Raw genomic sequence first — 16,164 nt, 5'->3', positions numbered from 1 at the left:
TTCACTCTTTGTCATATTGCAGTCATTTGCTAAAATCATTTAAATTAATTTTTTCCCCTCATTAATGTACACACAGCACCCCATATTGACAGACAAAAAAAAAAAGAATTTTTGAAATTGTTGCAGATTTATTAAAAAAGAAAAACTGAAATATCACGTGGTCCTAAGTATTCAGACCCTTTGCTCAGTATTTAGTAGAAGCACCCTTTTGAGCTAATACAGCCATGAGTCTTCTTGGGAGAGATGCAACAAGTTTTTCACACCTGGATTTGGGGATCCTCTGCCATTCCTCCTTGCAGATCCTCTCCAGTTCTGTCAGGTTGGATGGTAAACGTTGGTGGACAGCCATTTTTAGGTCTCTCCAGAGATGCTCAATTGGGTTTAAGTCAGGGCTCTGGCTGGGCCATTCAAGAACAGTCACAGAGTTGTTGTGAAGCCACTCCTTCGTTATTTTAGCTGTGTGCTTAGGGTCATTGTCTTGTTGGAAGGTAAACCTTCGGCCCAGTCTGAGGTCCTTAGCACTCTGGAGAAGGTTTTTGTCCAGGATATCCCTGTACTTGGCCGCATTCATCTTTCCCTCGATTGGAACCAGTCGTCCTGTCCCTGCAGCTGAAAAACACCCCCACAGCATGATGCTGCCACCGCCATGCTTCACTGTGGGGACTGTATTGGACAAGTGATGAGCAGTGCCTGGTTGTCTCGTGAAAAGCCTCTCTCTTGTTTCAAGGTTTTTGACCCTTCCACTCTTCCCTCCCCCAGAGAAGAGCTGGCAAATTATGGGGATGAAGAGGTGGATTATCTTGTCACACATTTTGCCAGTTTGCTAGATGAGAAAGAGAAAATTCCACAAGAATGGATCGATCTAAAAATGTGGCTTGCAGAACACCGGGGTAGCAAGGTAGATGATTGCTTGTACAGAGATCTCCTCTCTGAGAATCCAGAACACCTCTCTCATATCTTGTTGCTGGTGAAATTAATGCTGACACTTAGTCCATCAACAGCCATCTGTGAGAGAGGATTTTCTTGCATGAACCGAGTGAAGACAACACATCGTACCTCTCTACACCCTGGAACACTGAATGACTGCATGCAACTCTCCATTAATGGGGAAACAGTTGAATCTTTTTGCCCTGACAAGTCAATTCGTTTCTGGATGTTTTCTGGAAAAGGTTCAAGACACCTGGATCATAAAACCCTGACAAGAACAAAGAGCAGTGAAATGGAGGCCGATGCAAAGAAAGAGAAAGCTGATGAAGGAGATGCTATGCCCTCAACGTTGAGTGGCATTTTCTCATCTGTGACTTCAGTGGAAATTTCAGATTCAGAATCTGACACAGACTGATTCAAGTTCTACACAGTTCTTACAAATTCATAGAAATGTCTGTTCAATTAGAACCAAATATTTGAGTTGATGATTGTAATTTTTATACAGTTATTGTAATTTGTGTTTTAACAATTTTTTGATTGATGTTTTGTTTCCTTTACATTATTATACATTAAAAATAATCTCTTTTTTATTCGGGCTACTTAAATTTATTTTGGGCTACCAAAAACTGAAGAGTGCCTGCCCGAAGGGCTACCAGGGATTTTGAAATTTTGCGAGCCCTGCTTATGTTATGGACAGGAATGTCAATCAGGCCAGAAGCAGACTTCGTAGCATTCACCCTAAGAGGAATGAATCCTGCTTGTGCTGGTCCTTACCTTCCAGCCTAACACTTTAGCTCATTACACAAAATTTCCCAATTTTGAAAACACATCCTTCCATAGGAGCTTTTTTCCCTAATCCTTCCTTAATACTGGAATACCTGAAGCTTACGATTTTTTTTGTTGTCCCTGACCTCAAATTTTCCTGACATCCACCAAGAAGCTCATAGTTCCTTATCACTGTGCTAATATCCCTCTTTTATTTTGAAAATGTATGGTTTAGCAGAAAGCAGCCTGCTACACATCAAAGACAGTCAGATGAAGGAATCGTCCTGCTGCAGTCCTCACAGTTCAAGTCTGTGTTGATGTGTTTGTAAGGAATTATACGGGTAACAATAAATTTGAAACACATACATTTCATGTGTGTTACTTGTCTACAACGATCTGTGTAAATATGACAGAGGCAATGCAAGGCAAGAAATGCTGAACACACCGCTAAAACAGAAAATGTTTTCATATGTTATAGTAATAACAACATAAATTTGACGTGACGTGTAGGATGTGTGAAGACTGAAGCCCAAATATACAGTAAACACTTTCACAAAAGGTGTAACAAAACAAGTATGCTTTTATTCAAGAATAAAACCAAAGAAAAAGAAATTGCTCAATTGACATGTTGCTAAAGCGCAACTATCAATCGGTACACAGTAAAAGGGGCTCGCATATGTATGTGTTTACATGTTTCATTTTCAACCAATTGTTACAGTGGTAACGGTGCTCCATCACAGCTTTGAACAGATGGCTCAGTGGATATGCTACCGCTTAGCAACCCTGAAGTAGTAGGTTCGAACCTTGCGTCGTCCATGCATTTAGCACTTTGAATAGTGAGGTGCTTTTATTATTATCATATAATAAAAACCTACATTTGCCGGGAGTCTGTAACATCCTATGTAAATTTGTTACTTGTGAAAGATGTTAATGTGCAAACCTCACACAGATAACACTGCATCTCTGTGCCTCCTGTCATGGAATTTATATTTTTTAAAATAAAGCATAGGGAGATGTACAAATGAGCGGAGTCCATTCACTGTGTTACAAGAATGCTCTACATCATTTTCACGTATTTTCCTCCAAAACTACTTCAAAACATTTCAAATCTAGTTTAGAATAAATTACCTTACTGTCTGCTCAATAGGTTTGGTGCTGTTTATAGACATTAATGTTTATAGTCATTAATGAGCAATATTCATTAGGTCGCTGAGTTTTTGAAGTAAACTTTAATACTGTCATCCAGTCAGTTCTTCTTATCCAAATTTAACTAGATATAAACATAATAACCACCATTTCAACCTGATACAGAGTAGTCAGTGTAGTAGTTCTGTTTTAATTTTGGCATCCTCAGGTTCAAGCTGAACTAATATCTTTTTATAGTATTAACTAAGTAAACTAGAGATTGCAGTTATTTACAATATAGAATTTTTATTAACAGTGAAGGATTTGCTATACAAGCACAAGTAGGGACTTGTTGAGGGTATTTAAATAACAGAGTCCTTGGAGACTTAATACATGTACATTCACTGTGAAGTTTGGATTGAGGTCTGGAAATAACAGCATATAACACATGTAAGTCAATAGCTAACAATAGCAACCTTGGATCAACTTTTAGATAGGAGGCCTTTTTACAAAGTTGAACCTTTGTGCCAAGATGAAGAATAATGTGACAATGTAGTATTATTTTTTTGACTCAACATACTTTTGGTTACTTATTATTTAATGGTTTAATTTTAACATTATTATCCTGAATAAATCTTTCCACAGTGCAATCAGCGACAGAAAAGGAGCAGTGCTGTGCCCATATGTAATGAGAAAACGCCAAAAGAAGAAACTGAAAGGAATTTTGAAAAAAATTCCCCATGCAAAGGGAGTATTATTACACAGCCTGCATTAGCTGTAACATTGGAAAATCATAGACTTCATAAAAGTCAGACACCAGAAAAGGCATACAAATCAGATGCTTTCAAAAACCAATCTTTTATGGACAGCCCCAAGAAGATTACCTCTTGTGAAACAAATGGAACTACATGTTTAACAGAATTAAGAGCACTAAAGTACAGCACTCCCTCAAAGTTGTCATCTTGTTCAACTGAGCCAAGTAAGTTTTTGGATTAATTTGGTAACTTTTTAAATTAATTAAATGTTTTCTTTTTCATGTATTGCATATGGGTTTTAAGAAGAAATTTAAAAATCTAAACTCAGTATCTAAACACATTTGTGTTAACACTTTATTAATCAGCAGTAAGTCGCATAAATTAAAGTGAGATAAATCTTGATCATCTAAAGATCATATGCACAAAATAGCAATGTGGTACTTAACACTAGAATTACCAAAGCTTACGAAAAAAAATTTGTAAATCCGGCCCACATTAAATCCTTTCGCACCTCTCCATCAGCGTCTTTTGTCTTGTAAATGTGTCACTATGGTAAATTTGTGAGGCACCCAGGATCGAACCCACGGCCTTTTGATTACAAGTCAGCAGTTCTTACCGCTGCACCACAGAAGTTGACGTATTATGCTTGCACCTTTTGTGAAAGTGTTTATTTGATATTTGGACTTCAGCCTTCACACATTATATAGTTCATGTCGACGTTTTGTCATTTATTACTAAAATATGAAAAAAGTTTCTGTTTTAACAATGTGTTTACATAGATTGTTGTAGACACTGAACACACATGAAATGTATGTATTCCAAATAACGATCTATTATTTCCCCTCTAAAACTCCAGCACTTCACTACAAGATAATCAAGGCTTGAGCTGGGAGAACTTCTTGTCTTTTCTGCGGCGGTGGGGGGGGGGGGATGGTATAGCAGGCTGCTTGTGCTTATCAACACATTTACAAGACAAAAGATGCTGACGGAGAGGTGTGAAGGGATTTAAGGTGGGCCGGATTTACGAGTTTTTTTCATAGGTTTTGGTATTTCTAGTGTTAAGTTGTTTTGAACAGTTCTAAACAATAAACCTAAATTTATGTTAATGCTTTTCATTTCTCCAAAAGTCTTATTTTTGTCCATTAGGGATAACATGCTTACCTGTGAAATTTCAGCCTTTCACAGCTTTTCGGTAGCAGTATGTTACTTTAGCATAGGAGTTATTGAACTAATATATGGTTTCATCTAGTATAAGATCTGACCCATAGAATTGGTTGCTTGAAAGGCCAATCTCTCTTTTATCCACAGCAACATGGATTTGACATGCTACTTTGAGAAAGTGGTAGAATTAAATAAGAAATGTTCTTAAGTGCTTTACGAGACTTATTTGATGTTGCTGCATTTTGACAAAAATAAAGACTGAAGAAGATCGGGAATTGTTGTGCGTGCAAAGATGACGTATTTTTATCAAATTTTGCACAGCTATAAATGTGGAACAGTTGTCTGCTGTTTAGATGAAACAAAGACTGCCAAATGGAGTGACCTCTAAATGTTTGTTTCCAATTAAAATTTGTATATATGTATTTTAAATATAATAAAGACTAGACTTGTTAAATTTTAATTGTTAGTTTGTGTCGTCATTTGTAAAATTGACATAATTTTCTGCCATGCTGCTCTGCTTTTTGGTTGCAGTGTATACTAACAGCAGATTTTAAATATTTGCTTCTGATCCTGTTCTACCTACTGTTGTTTTGTATAAAATTCATTAAGCATTTGTCATAGCAAACAAATGCTGGTTTCCTTCTCCATTAAACATAATGGGAATAAACACTGTATTTTTATTTTACTTTCATTATTTTAACAGATTTAAAATCAACATTTTAAAGAGAATTTTCAGCGTCAGGAAAGCATACATTGCTACCTCAACTTACCAACAAAGGCGTAATGAAAAATATTTATTATGTTACATGTATTTCTGCTGCACCTCTAAAGGGAAAAGAATCTCCTTTTGTTTAATCCTATATGTTAATCTATGACCAATCGATCCCTGCTCTACAAAGTTATTTAATCAGGCTACTCCAGACACTTGATCCATCTTCCTTTTAACCTATAACCTACGCTTCTTGTGATTAGTTTTAACATTTTGCTATGTATTATTTTTTACTTACAAGCAGAATTTATAAGTTGATGTTAATCAACATACACCCTTGATTAAAATGACTGTTACTGTGAATATTTAAGTGAGCAGAAGATGAACTGATCACCAAAAGTCATAAAATTAAAGATGACGCTTTTCTTTAATGTTTTAAGCAAGATTACATGTATATTTCCATCATTCACAAGTACAAAATACCAAAAAAAGGAAAAGGTCCAGAAGCAAAAGTTGGGGCACCTGACTTTGTCAGTACTTAGTAACATCCCCTTTGGCAAGTATCACAGCTTGTAAACTCTTCCTGTAATCAGCTAAGAGTCTTTCAATTCTTATTTGGGGTGTTTTTGCCCATTTGTCCTTGTAAAAGGCTTCTAATTCTATAAGATTCTTGAGCCATCTTGGATGCACTGCTTTTCTGAGATCTAGCTACAGATTTTCAATGATGTTTAGGTCAGGGAACTGAGGCTAGGGCAGAACTGTCAGCTTGTGCTTCTTGAGGGTTTTCCATTGTAGATTTTGAGGTATGTATCGGTTCATTATCTTGTTGTAGGATCCCGTCCTCTTTGTAACTTCAACTTTTTTACAGATGATGTGATATTTGCTTCCAGAATTTGCTGGTATTTATTTGAATCCATTCTTCCCTTTACCAATGACATGTTCCCTGTGCCACTGGCTGCAACAGAAGCCCAAAGCATGACTGATCCACCCCTATATTTAATAGTTGAAGAGGTGTTCTTTTCCTGGAATTTGGTACCCTTTTTTCTCCACACATATCTTTGCACATCATGGCCAAAAAGTTCTATTATGATGTCATCAGTCCACAGGACTTGTTTCCGGAATGCATCAGGCTTGTTTAGATGTTTCCTGGCAAACTTGTTTAGATGTTCATTTGCTAAATTTTGTGGGTAGGACGCAGGAAAGGTATTCTTCAGCTGACTGTACCATGAAGGTCATATTTGTTAAGGTGTTGCTGCACAGTAGAACAGTGCACCACCACTCCAGTGTCTGCTAAATCTTCCTGAAGTTCTTTATTATTTGCCTTTCTAGCAATTCGATGAGTAGTTCTTTCAGAAAGTTTTCTTGGTCTTCCAGACCTCAGCTGTTCTGTTAACTGTCATTTCTTAATATCATTATGAATTGAGGAGACAGCTACCTAAAAAAGCTTTGCTATATTCTTGTAGCATTCTCCTGCTTTGTGAGCATAATAAATTTATTTTTCAGAGTAGCTGCTGATTGTTGAGGTTTAAGGTTTTGGAGAATTTATAAAGCTTTGAAATTTGCATCACCTGGGTCTTCCTAATAATGACTATGACCAAGCCACAGCCCTAATGAGCTAATGAAGGTCTAAGACCTTGGTGAAAGTTATCTGACACCTCAAATATCTTGGGGTGCCATAGTGTTTGTATGATGCTCCTTTCTTTTTTTTTTTACTGTACAATACAAAAGCAAAACACTAATCTTGCATAAAATGTTGAAAAGAAATGTGTTGTCTTAACTTTGTGCCTTTAGATGATCATTTCATCTTCTGCTCACTTACCTATTCACAGTACACAGACATTTTAAGCAAGGGTGCCCATACTTTTGCATGCCACTGCATATAATGTTGAGGGAATACTTAAAGATCATTATAATACAAAATTTAGTAATTTCTGTAACTCCTTAACATAATTGGGCACTGACTTCAAATCTTCTGCAATTAAGGGCCTGAAAGACACATAGCAGAGCAGAACCTGCAAGAGGCAGTGGGGCGTAGGGACTAGAGTTCTCAGTGCATTTAACATGTTTAAGTAACTGTGAGCGATTTTGTATGGGTTTCATATATGCATTACAGATATGTGAAGTATACCGGTTCCACTTATCTTTGATCATTTCAATTTTCATACACAGAAAATCCCTTTTTTGTGAAGGGCCATGTTTTGTGAAGGATACATCAGCGCACAAGTCATAAGTACTGCATGCCTTGGAGAAGTACCGTGAGCAAACACCAAAAATATTAATAGTAAAGAAGTATACACAGTCATGTTAAGTATAAACATACATTATTAGCACTTAGAACTTTTAGCTTATGTTCTAATGTTTTTGAAGATTTACTTATTTTTAATATGAGCATTCAAAACCTCATTTTTATTTTACAATTCAACTGCCCTATTGTACACACATGCTTTAGATGTGTAGTTTTATACAGTCTACTAAAAGTACAAACCCAAGAGAGCAATTCCAAGTTTTATGTATGTACTTAAACGGTGTGAAAACAGAAGAGGAAAGGCAACATAAAACTTGATTGTAGCAGAACAGTTTAAATACCTGGGAATAAAAATGATAAAATAGCAGTGGTACTAGTAAACCTAAAAAAAGGAAAACAAAATCAAAGAAAGGAGATCTGAATCATAGTTTAACAAATGTTTTCATAAGGCTGATGTGGGTCCAGAAATAAATGCTGATTTCTGGCTGTCTCGATTCCTTTAAATTGTGAGGACTGCAAGAAGTGAGACATCTGAAACATGCTTGAAGTGAGGCCACATTTCTGCGGCCGCATGTCATCCTCTGCTCTTTAGTTGGAGAAGGAAGAAAGGCTAGTGACTGTGTAAAGCTTTAAACCTGTCCCCCCATTTTACCTTCTGTGCAGAGCCTCCAGCACACTCCTAAAATACATTTGTATGATAATGCATTATGTTTGATTAACATATACGAATTATTTTAGCTTGAACATAATTTATTAACAAATATATTAAATGTATTACTAATTTGAAAGAATTCAATTGATCTTTTTTGCTTTCAGTTGTAGTCTCTAGTGATGAAGAGGGAGATGCCCAATCCACAAAAATGTCTACTCCAGTGACTCCAAAACCAAAATGCTTTCAGGTGTTATCCCCATCGATTAAAGGGGCAACAAAAAAAGAAAAGACAGATGTTCATCGTAAAATTAACCAGGTACAACCAACATGTTTTTGTTCTTCTGCTTCATTAGCATGATCATGACCTAGAATTAAGATAAATTTAAAATATTTTTTATTTCTGGAAAACTTTTACTTTTCTGATGAGCTTTTTCATCAGTCTGAATAAACACACCCTTAATAATGCAAACATTCTACCTTTAAACAGTTAAAGAGAATGTGAATAGACAATATATGGGATAACACAATCACAAAAGAATAAAACAAAAGAAAAACCCAACACAAGCTCCTTATGACTGAACTGGTTAAGAGCAGTAGAAAATGCAGGCTGAAATGCTTTTTTTTTTTCCTCACTGTTTAAAAATGATTAAGTCCTTATTTATTAGAAACAACTGAAGGCTCAATATAGTCTGATGTTCATCATTAGGTGGTGATTTTTTTTTTTTTGTTTTAATGAGGTGTACAGTAAATATTTTAAACTAATGAAATAAAGGTAACATGTTCTTTACTTTTTGCTCTGTTACACAATGCATGCTAGATAGTGTTAAATAAAGATTGGTCATATATTTCTTACTATTTAATTTTTAGGGGGAGTTTATTGATTCTTGCAAAAGAAAGAGTAGAGGAACAATGAATATTTTGTTGGAGATGGAATTTAGTACAGTCCAAATTGGAAGTCTGCATGGAATGGCTAAAGGTTGTATTCAAGTAAGTGTCCTTGAAAAAGATTCCCACATATATAGTTTTATCACAGAGATTTTGGTACCAAAAATTTAGTATACAACATTTATTAAAAATCTTTTAATATAAAGTAAGTCAGAAGTAGATCCATGTTTTTACTCTCCTAATTGTTTTGTAATAATCTGCCTTAAAATTGATAAACTGGAAAAACCGTTCACTTCTTTAAAATTAAATTCTTTAAAAATATCTGATAATTAAAAAAATTTAAGTGGAATGGCGGAAAATGAAAGAACAAATGAAGATTGTGGGGGTGGATAGGGTGTAATATTCATCTATACATGAGATGTACAAGGTAGATTGACCCACTGTTAATTCAGACGCAATGTAAAGATCTGTCTTCAGTACTTCCTTGCGACAGAATGTTGCTTTGTGTGGGGTTTTACAGAATTTTTGACCACTATGCACATTAATAGCAAAGAATCTGGAAACAAACCGTTGAGTATAAATGCAGTGTCTATGGCAGAATTGTCAAATTATCTGTGATTGCTTGAAAAACAAACTTGTACAGCATAAGCTTCTGTCATATCTGTGGACTAAATAGTGACAACAGGCTGAACTTGAATTAATGCTGCAATTGCTTGTAGAAAAAAGCCACATTAATTTGGGTAAGTTAGTTTTTTTCCTTCAATATAATAAATCCGGTAATAATGGATATATCATAAATTATACAAACTCATTGATACTTAGCTTACACTCCATATAAGCTTATATCCAGTTGAGTTGGTCTGGAATAAACACTGTATAGTAATGTGATCTCAAGTTGGATGATTGGGAGACAAAGTTAGAGAGGCGAGATTGCGTTGGTTTGGACATGTATGTGCAGAGGAGAGATGCCGAGTATGTTGGGAGAAGGATGCTAAGGATAGAGCTGCCAGGCAAGAGAAAAAGAGGAAGGCCTAAGAGAAGGTTTATGGATGTGGTGAGAGAGGACATGCAGGTGATGGGTATAACAGAACAAGATACAGAGGACAGAAAGGTTTGGAAGAAGATGATCCGCTGTGGCAACCCCTAACTGGAGTAGCCGAAAGAAGAAGAATGTTAGGTTATCAATTAAATATTATTCATTTATTTTTATGTATTTATATATTTTAGGCTTGTGCATTTTTTAAAAGTTAATTTTTATACCTGCATTTCATCCAAAGTCCCTAGACAGAGTTTTGAACTCTGTTTAACAAAAAAAAAAAAAACAAAACTGAACCCTGAACATATTTTTGTCTGTTTAAGTGGAGTGATGGCAGTCAGTATTAGAAGCATGAGAGATGCAGATACTCATATTCGCCCATATTCATGTTTGCTTTTATAAAAACTGCTTTAAATAAAAGTGTGCTTTTTCCATTGAATTCTTTGGCATGTCAGACAAAGCTAAATAACTTGATTGTAGCAGAACAGTTTAAATACCTGGGAATAATAATTACAAGATAAATTAAAAATTTCTTTTAACTCAGCTTTGGTAGTACAATCAAAAACAGCAAACAAGATGTTAATATATGGTCCTTCTTTCATCTTACTTGAGCCAGGAGAATCAGTATTTTAAAAATTACTATCTTTAGTAAGTGTGACTCAGTTGTAACATCATTTATCTAGAGCTCAAAATGTCCATGCATTTAAAAGGTGACCGTTCAGAGATATAAAGTAGAAAGTGGCACAGAACTAACTTTCAGTTCTGGTACTGGGCTTCAAATATTCTTACAAAAAAGTATTGAAAATTAGCACATTCTTTGTATGCTCTGCTCAGTGCTCCATTACATAGTACGTATTAATTTACCAGCAATCTATTGATTAACAATTTATTAATGATATGGAATCAATATAGGAAGCAGTTTAAGGCAAATAAGCTCATTAGTTGGGCTCTAAACATGATGATAGTCAGCATTCTCCTCTGACCATTGCAGCATTTTGTTTGTGGAAGATACTAGGGATTGTAATGTTTAGAGATCCCTCTTTTGATAATGGGTTTTCATTTGGAGCCAATACATTCCAAATTTAATCATCCAACAACACACTTTATCTTTAATTTAAAAACTTTGTTAACAGCAATCTGCCCAGCTTCCTTGAACTTTCACCTGCATCTGTCCCTGATGTGTTACTTGCTAGTCTGGATTAAGACACCATCTCCAGGATGTCAACAAATCTAAAGAAACTTACCCCTTAATAATTTTAGGGAACAATGCAAAATTAATCTCGCAATATAATTTTCAGAAAAGGAATGGGGTTCACGAATTCATAAAATATATTCATTCTTCATCAGGCTTGTGCTGCTTGTCGATGTTATCAGCAATTGATGATTAATTACTTTATATCACTGATCAATGGTAATTAGCCAATGATTTGTATCATATAATTGAAATCGTAAGTATCGTTTATGCAATGCACATGTATTCCTGTTGTATACTGATATGCTGTAAATGCATTGAACATGCATTTTGTATGCTTTATGCATTTTTATTGATAGTGAAGTCCCATGGAAGAACCCTTCTGCTGCATATTAAGAGAGATAGGTAGAGCATGATCTGTACTACTGCAAGTGTTCTGTGGTCAGTCTAATTGCATGAATAGAGTCAAGACTAGTGGGTAAGATCCTGCTTGTATTGTTCAAAGCCTTTGATTGGCCGTCAAGTCTCCAAATGCTGGATCTGACATTTTACTGTATTTTTAAAAGAGTGCAGCCTCTGCTTAGAAGAAAAAAAAACATATTTAGCAAATATTTATATACACTTACAAAAGCATATAGCAGTAGTGTTATGGTATCTTATGGTTTTTCATTATTTTTTTTATGGGTTCCTTCGAACGTACTGTATATAGACAAGGTATATGTCTGTGTTTTTTTAGGGTTAAGGATTCCAAAAATAACATTAGTTTTCTGTTTTAGGGTGACATAAACACATTGCAATTTTTAATCTTTCTGCCACAATGCCTCTATAATTTATGGTAACACCATTTTTGGAGCTTTTGTATTGGATGTTGCTTTGGTAGCTACTTTCCAGAGTTCCTGGGAAAGCTCACCTGTGTGACTTCATTGGTGCAAGGCTATAACCTTGGCTTGTTCTAAATATAGTTACTTCTCAGCCCTTACTATTAAAAATTATACTGTCTTACCCTGATAGAGTAAACTATTTTTTCAGCATAAGCAAACCATCAGATAGCCAGTGTATTTCGGAAGTGTGTTATCTTCTTCAGTCAGCTTTGCTGGAAGTGTACATAAGTCTCCCACAAGAAAAGCAGCTCTAAACCTAACCAATCTTATTTTACTTACCATTTTTTATGTTCCTAACCAATCTTATTTTACTTGTCATTTTTTATGTTCGATAGTCATAAAGCTCTCTTGTTCAAGTGGGGGGTTAAATGCTGTGGTTCATAAATTGTTTTTGGAGGCTAGCGTATTTACTGTTATTTCAGTGTAGTTGTTTGAGTTTTGGTCAAAAAACTCCTTAGTGGCAGGGCCCTGGGGGTGGATGAGATACGCCTGGAGTTCCTCAAGGCTCTGGATGTTGTAGGGCTGTCTTGGTTGACACGTCTCTGCAACATCGCATGGACATCAGGGACAGTGCCTCTGGATTGGCAGACTTTGGTGGTGTTCCCCCTCTTTAAGAAAGGGGACCGGAGGGTGTGTTCCAACTACAGAAGGATCACACTCCTCAGCCTCCCTGGAAAAGTCTATTCGGGGGTCCTGGAGAGGAGGATCGGTCGGATAGTCGAACCTCGAATTCAGGAGGAACAGTGTGGTTTTCGTCCTGGTCACGGAACAGTGGACCAGCTCTACACCCTTAGCAGAGTCCTGGAGGGTGCATGGGAGTTCGCCCAACCAGTCTACATGTGTTTTGTGGACTTGGAAAAGGCGTTTGACCGTGTCCCTCGGGGAATCCTGTGGGGAGTGCTCCGGGAGTATGGGGTACCAGACCCCCTGATAAGGGCTGTTCGGTCCCTGTACAACCAGTGTCAGAGCTTGGTCCGCATTGCCAGCAGTAAGTCGAACCCGTTTTCAGTGAGAGTTGGACTCCGCCAGGGCTGCCCTTTGTCACCGATTCTGTTCATAACTTTTATGGACAGAATTTCTAGGTGCAGCCAGGGCGTTGAGGGGGTCCAGTTTGGTGGACTCAGAATTGGGTCACTGCTTTTTGCAGATGATGTTGTCCTGTTTGCTTCATCAGGCCATGATCTTCAGCTCTCTCTGGATCGGTTCGCAGCTGAGTGTGAAGCAGCTGGGATGGGAATCAGCACCTCCAAATCCGAGACCATGGTCCTCAGCCGGAAAAGGGTGGAGTGCCCTCTCAGGGTTGGGAGCGAGATCCTGCCTCAAGTGGAGGAGTTCAAGTATCTCAGGGTCTTGTTCACGAGTGAGGGAAGAATGGAGCGTGAGTTCGACAGGCGGATCGGTGCGGCGTCCGCAGTGATGCGGGCTCTGCATCGGTCTGTCGTGGTGAAAAAGGAGCTGAGCCGTAAGGCAAAGCTTTCAATTTACCAGTCGATCTATGTTCCTACCCTCACCTATGGTCATGAGCTATGGGTAGTGACCGAAAGAACGAGATCGCGAATACAAGCGGCTGAAATGAGTTTCCTCTGCAGGGTGTCTGGGCTCTCCCTTAAAGATAGGGTGAGAAGCTCAGTCATCCGGGAGGGGCTCAGAGTAGAGCCGCTACTCCTCCGCATCGAGAGGAGTCAGATGAGGTGGCTCGGGCATCTGATTAGGATGCCTCCTGGACGCCTCCCTGGTGAGGTGTTCCGGGCATGTCCAACCGGGAGCAGGCCCCGGGGAAGACCCAGGACACGCTGGAGGGACTATGTCTCCCGGCTGGCCTGGGAACGCCTTGGGATTCTCCCGGAAGAGCTAGAAGAAGTGGCCAGAGAGAGGGAAGTCTGGGCATCTCTGCTCAAGCTGCTGCCCCTGCGAACCGACCTCGGATAAGCTGAAGAAGATGGATGGATGGATGTTTGAGTTTTGGTTTGTTGTAATGTTTGTATTCAAATATAGTTAATTATAGTAATTAAGAAAAAATCCTTGAATAAAATGTCTTCTTGATTAATTGGGAAATGGCAAAGGGCAGACAAAACATGATTCAGGATCCCAGCAAAGACTGTAATTTTCTATGTTTTGGGAGCATTTCACCTTAAAAGAAAGTGCAATCTGCTGAAATTGTAGCACTAATTAGCATCCTATGGGAACATAATTGCCATGCAGCAGAATCTAAAAGAATGGCACAAGGTAGAGTCTTGCACTAGTCCAGTTTTCCAATGTTACATGCTAAAAACTAATATTTTAAACTGCCATGTATTCTGTCCCAGGAAAATATGTCATTCATAATACATAAACAGCTATATATTTAAAACTTTTTACCCTTACACAAACCTTAATCTTTTGCTTTTAATTTCAAATACAGAGACAATTCTAATATATGGCCCTCCATGGTATTAAAACTTTAATTCAAGTGCTGCTTTAACGCATTGAATTAAAATTGCATAAACACCCCAGACACCTTTTCTTTATTGCACAGTTATCACTCTTTGACAGTACTCACAACTTAGTTCCTTCTGCAGTGATAACTTCGTGTTCAGTATTGCTATGGAGAATTAACCCAGTGCAATCAACTTGCTCAAAATGACTAAGTTCAGTCCTTCCCCATTGCCATTGCATTCTCTTCATGACTCGACCTCTCTTCCTATCCATCACTAGTGAAGGCAAACTCGGTTTCTATCCTCTTTTCCTCAAATACTGTATGTGTCAATGATTTTTTTTAACCCACTCACCCCTCAAAAATATTTTGAAGCTCACATTTTCCTTTCCTGTGTTTTATTCAGGGTATAAAGATCTTACTGTGTTGCATTTCAAGGGATTCTGTTTTTTCCCTTTCAGCAAATAACAGGATTACTGACATTAACCAAAAGTACAGACTACAAATAATAATTTAAATTTTATTAATTTATCAGTATTTATTCCCGCTCTTACAGCTCAGTTTTGCAGGGAGCCACTGCTTATGTGAGCAGCAGTGGGCTTAAGAAGACAACCAACTTTAAACTATGCGCCAGTCTTAAGGTGGGCAATAGGAAAATATGTTTAAATTACTTCCGTTAACCAGAATGTTAAAGCTGTACATTTTAGTGTTGCTGACACATTCTTCATCCGTGTTTTAACTGCTGAAACTGTGTGTTTGACGTATCATAAAGTAGTTTTTTTTTTTTTTTTTTTTTTTATTCCTGAGCTTTTCAACCCCTGCCAGGGGTCTTCATCAGAGGATAATGCTTAGACTTACAAGAATCAAAATCAATATATAGCAAAAAAATACGTGGATGGCTAAGTCAGTGTGATCAGGGGGGGTGTACAGTTTATTTATTATGAACATGTTGTTCTTAAGTTTGCATATGCTGGATTTATGTCCAAGTGTCTGTTGACGGCGTTCTCATTTGATAGCCAAGATTCGGCCAGTACTGGCCTTAAATTTTACTTGTACATTGTCCCAGTTAAATGTATGTCCTGTTGATTTAGTATGCGTGTAGATCAATGAAAGTGAGTCCTTTCTTCTGACGGCGTTGCGATGTTCCTGTATACGTGTTGCGATTCTTTTTGAAGTTTGTCCTATGTATACCGCTGAGCAAGAACTGCATGGAGTGCTATAAACTGCGTTTTGTGTTTCTGCTATCGATTTCTTGTTTTTAGCATTAAATAGGACCGGGCGTAGATTGTTCATGGGTTTGTGTGCTATTCTGACGCCTGACTTGGCCAGGATGCGCGCTGTACCTTCAGACACCTTGTGGTGATAAGAGAGTGAGTGCCAGGTGGGGTGGGGGTTCTGATTCAATTCAATTGTTTGCC

At 37.4% G+C, this 16,164-nt stretch overlaps 1 protein-coding gene across 2 annotated transcripts in view; it reads left to right on the top strand.

Moving 5' to 3' along the window:
* Positions 1–16,164, top strand: part of senp7 (SUMO specific peptidase 7) — a 223,897-nt gene that overhangs the window by 75,360 nt on the left and 132,373 nt on the right. For both annotated transcript variants that reach the window (XM_051926068.1, XM_051926069.1), the window contains 3 exons: positions 3,463–3,796; positions 8,504–8,655; positions 9,207–9,326. In XM_051926068.1, coding sequence (XP_051782028.1) covers positions 3,463–3,796; positions 8,504–8,655; positions 9,207–9,326 — 606 coding nt within the window. The remainder of the gene's footprint in view (positions 1–3,462; positions 3,797–8,503; positions 8,656–9,206; positions 9,327–16,164) is intronic.

The sequence above is a fragment of the Erpetoichthys calabaricus genome, chromosome 4, assembly GCF_900747795.2.
Source record: "Erpetoichthys calabaricus chromosome 4, fErpCal1.3, whole genome shotgun sequence".
NCBI lineage: Eukaryota > Metazoa > Chordata > Cladistia > Polypteriformes > Polypteridae > Erpetoichthys > Erpetoichthys calabaricus.
Note: the sequence above shows the minus strand (reverse complement) of the source record. Positions and strands in the feature narration are given on the sequence as shown.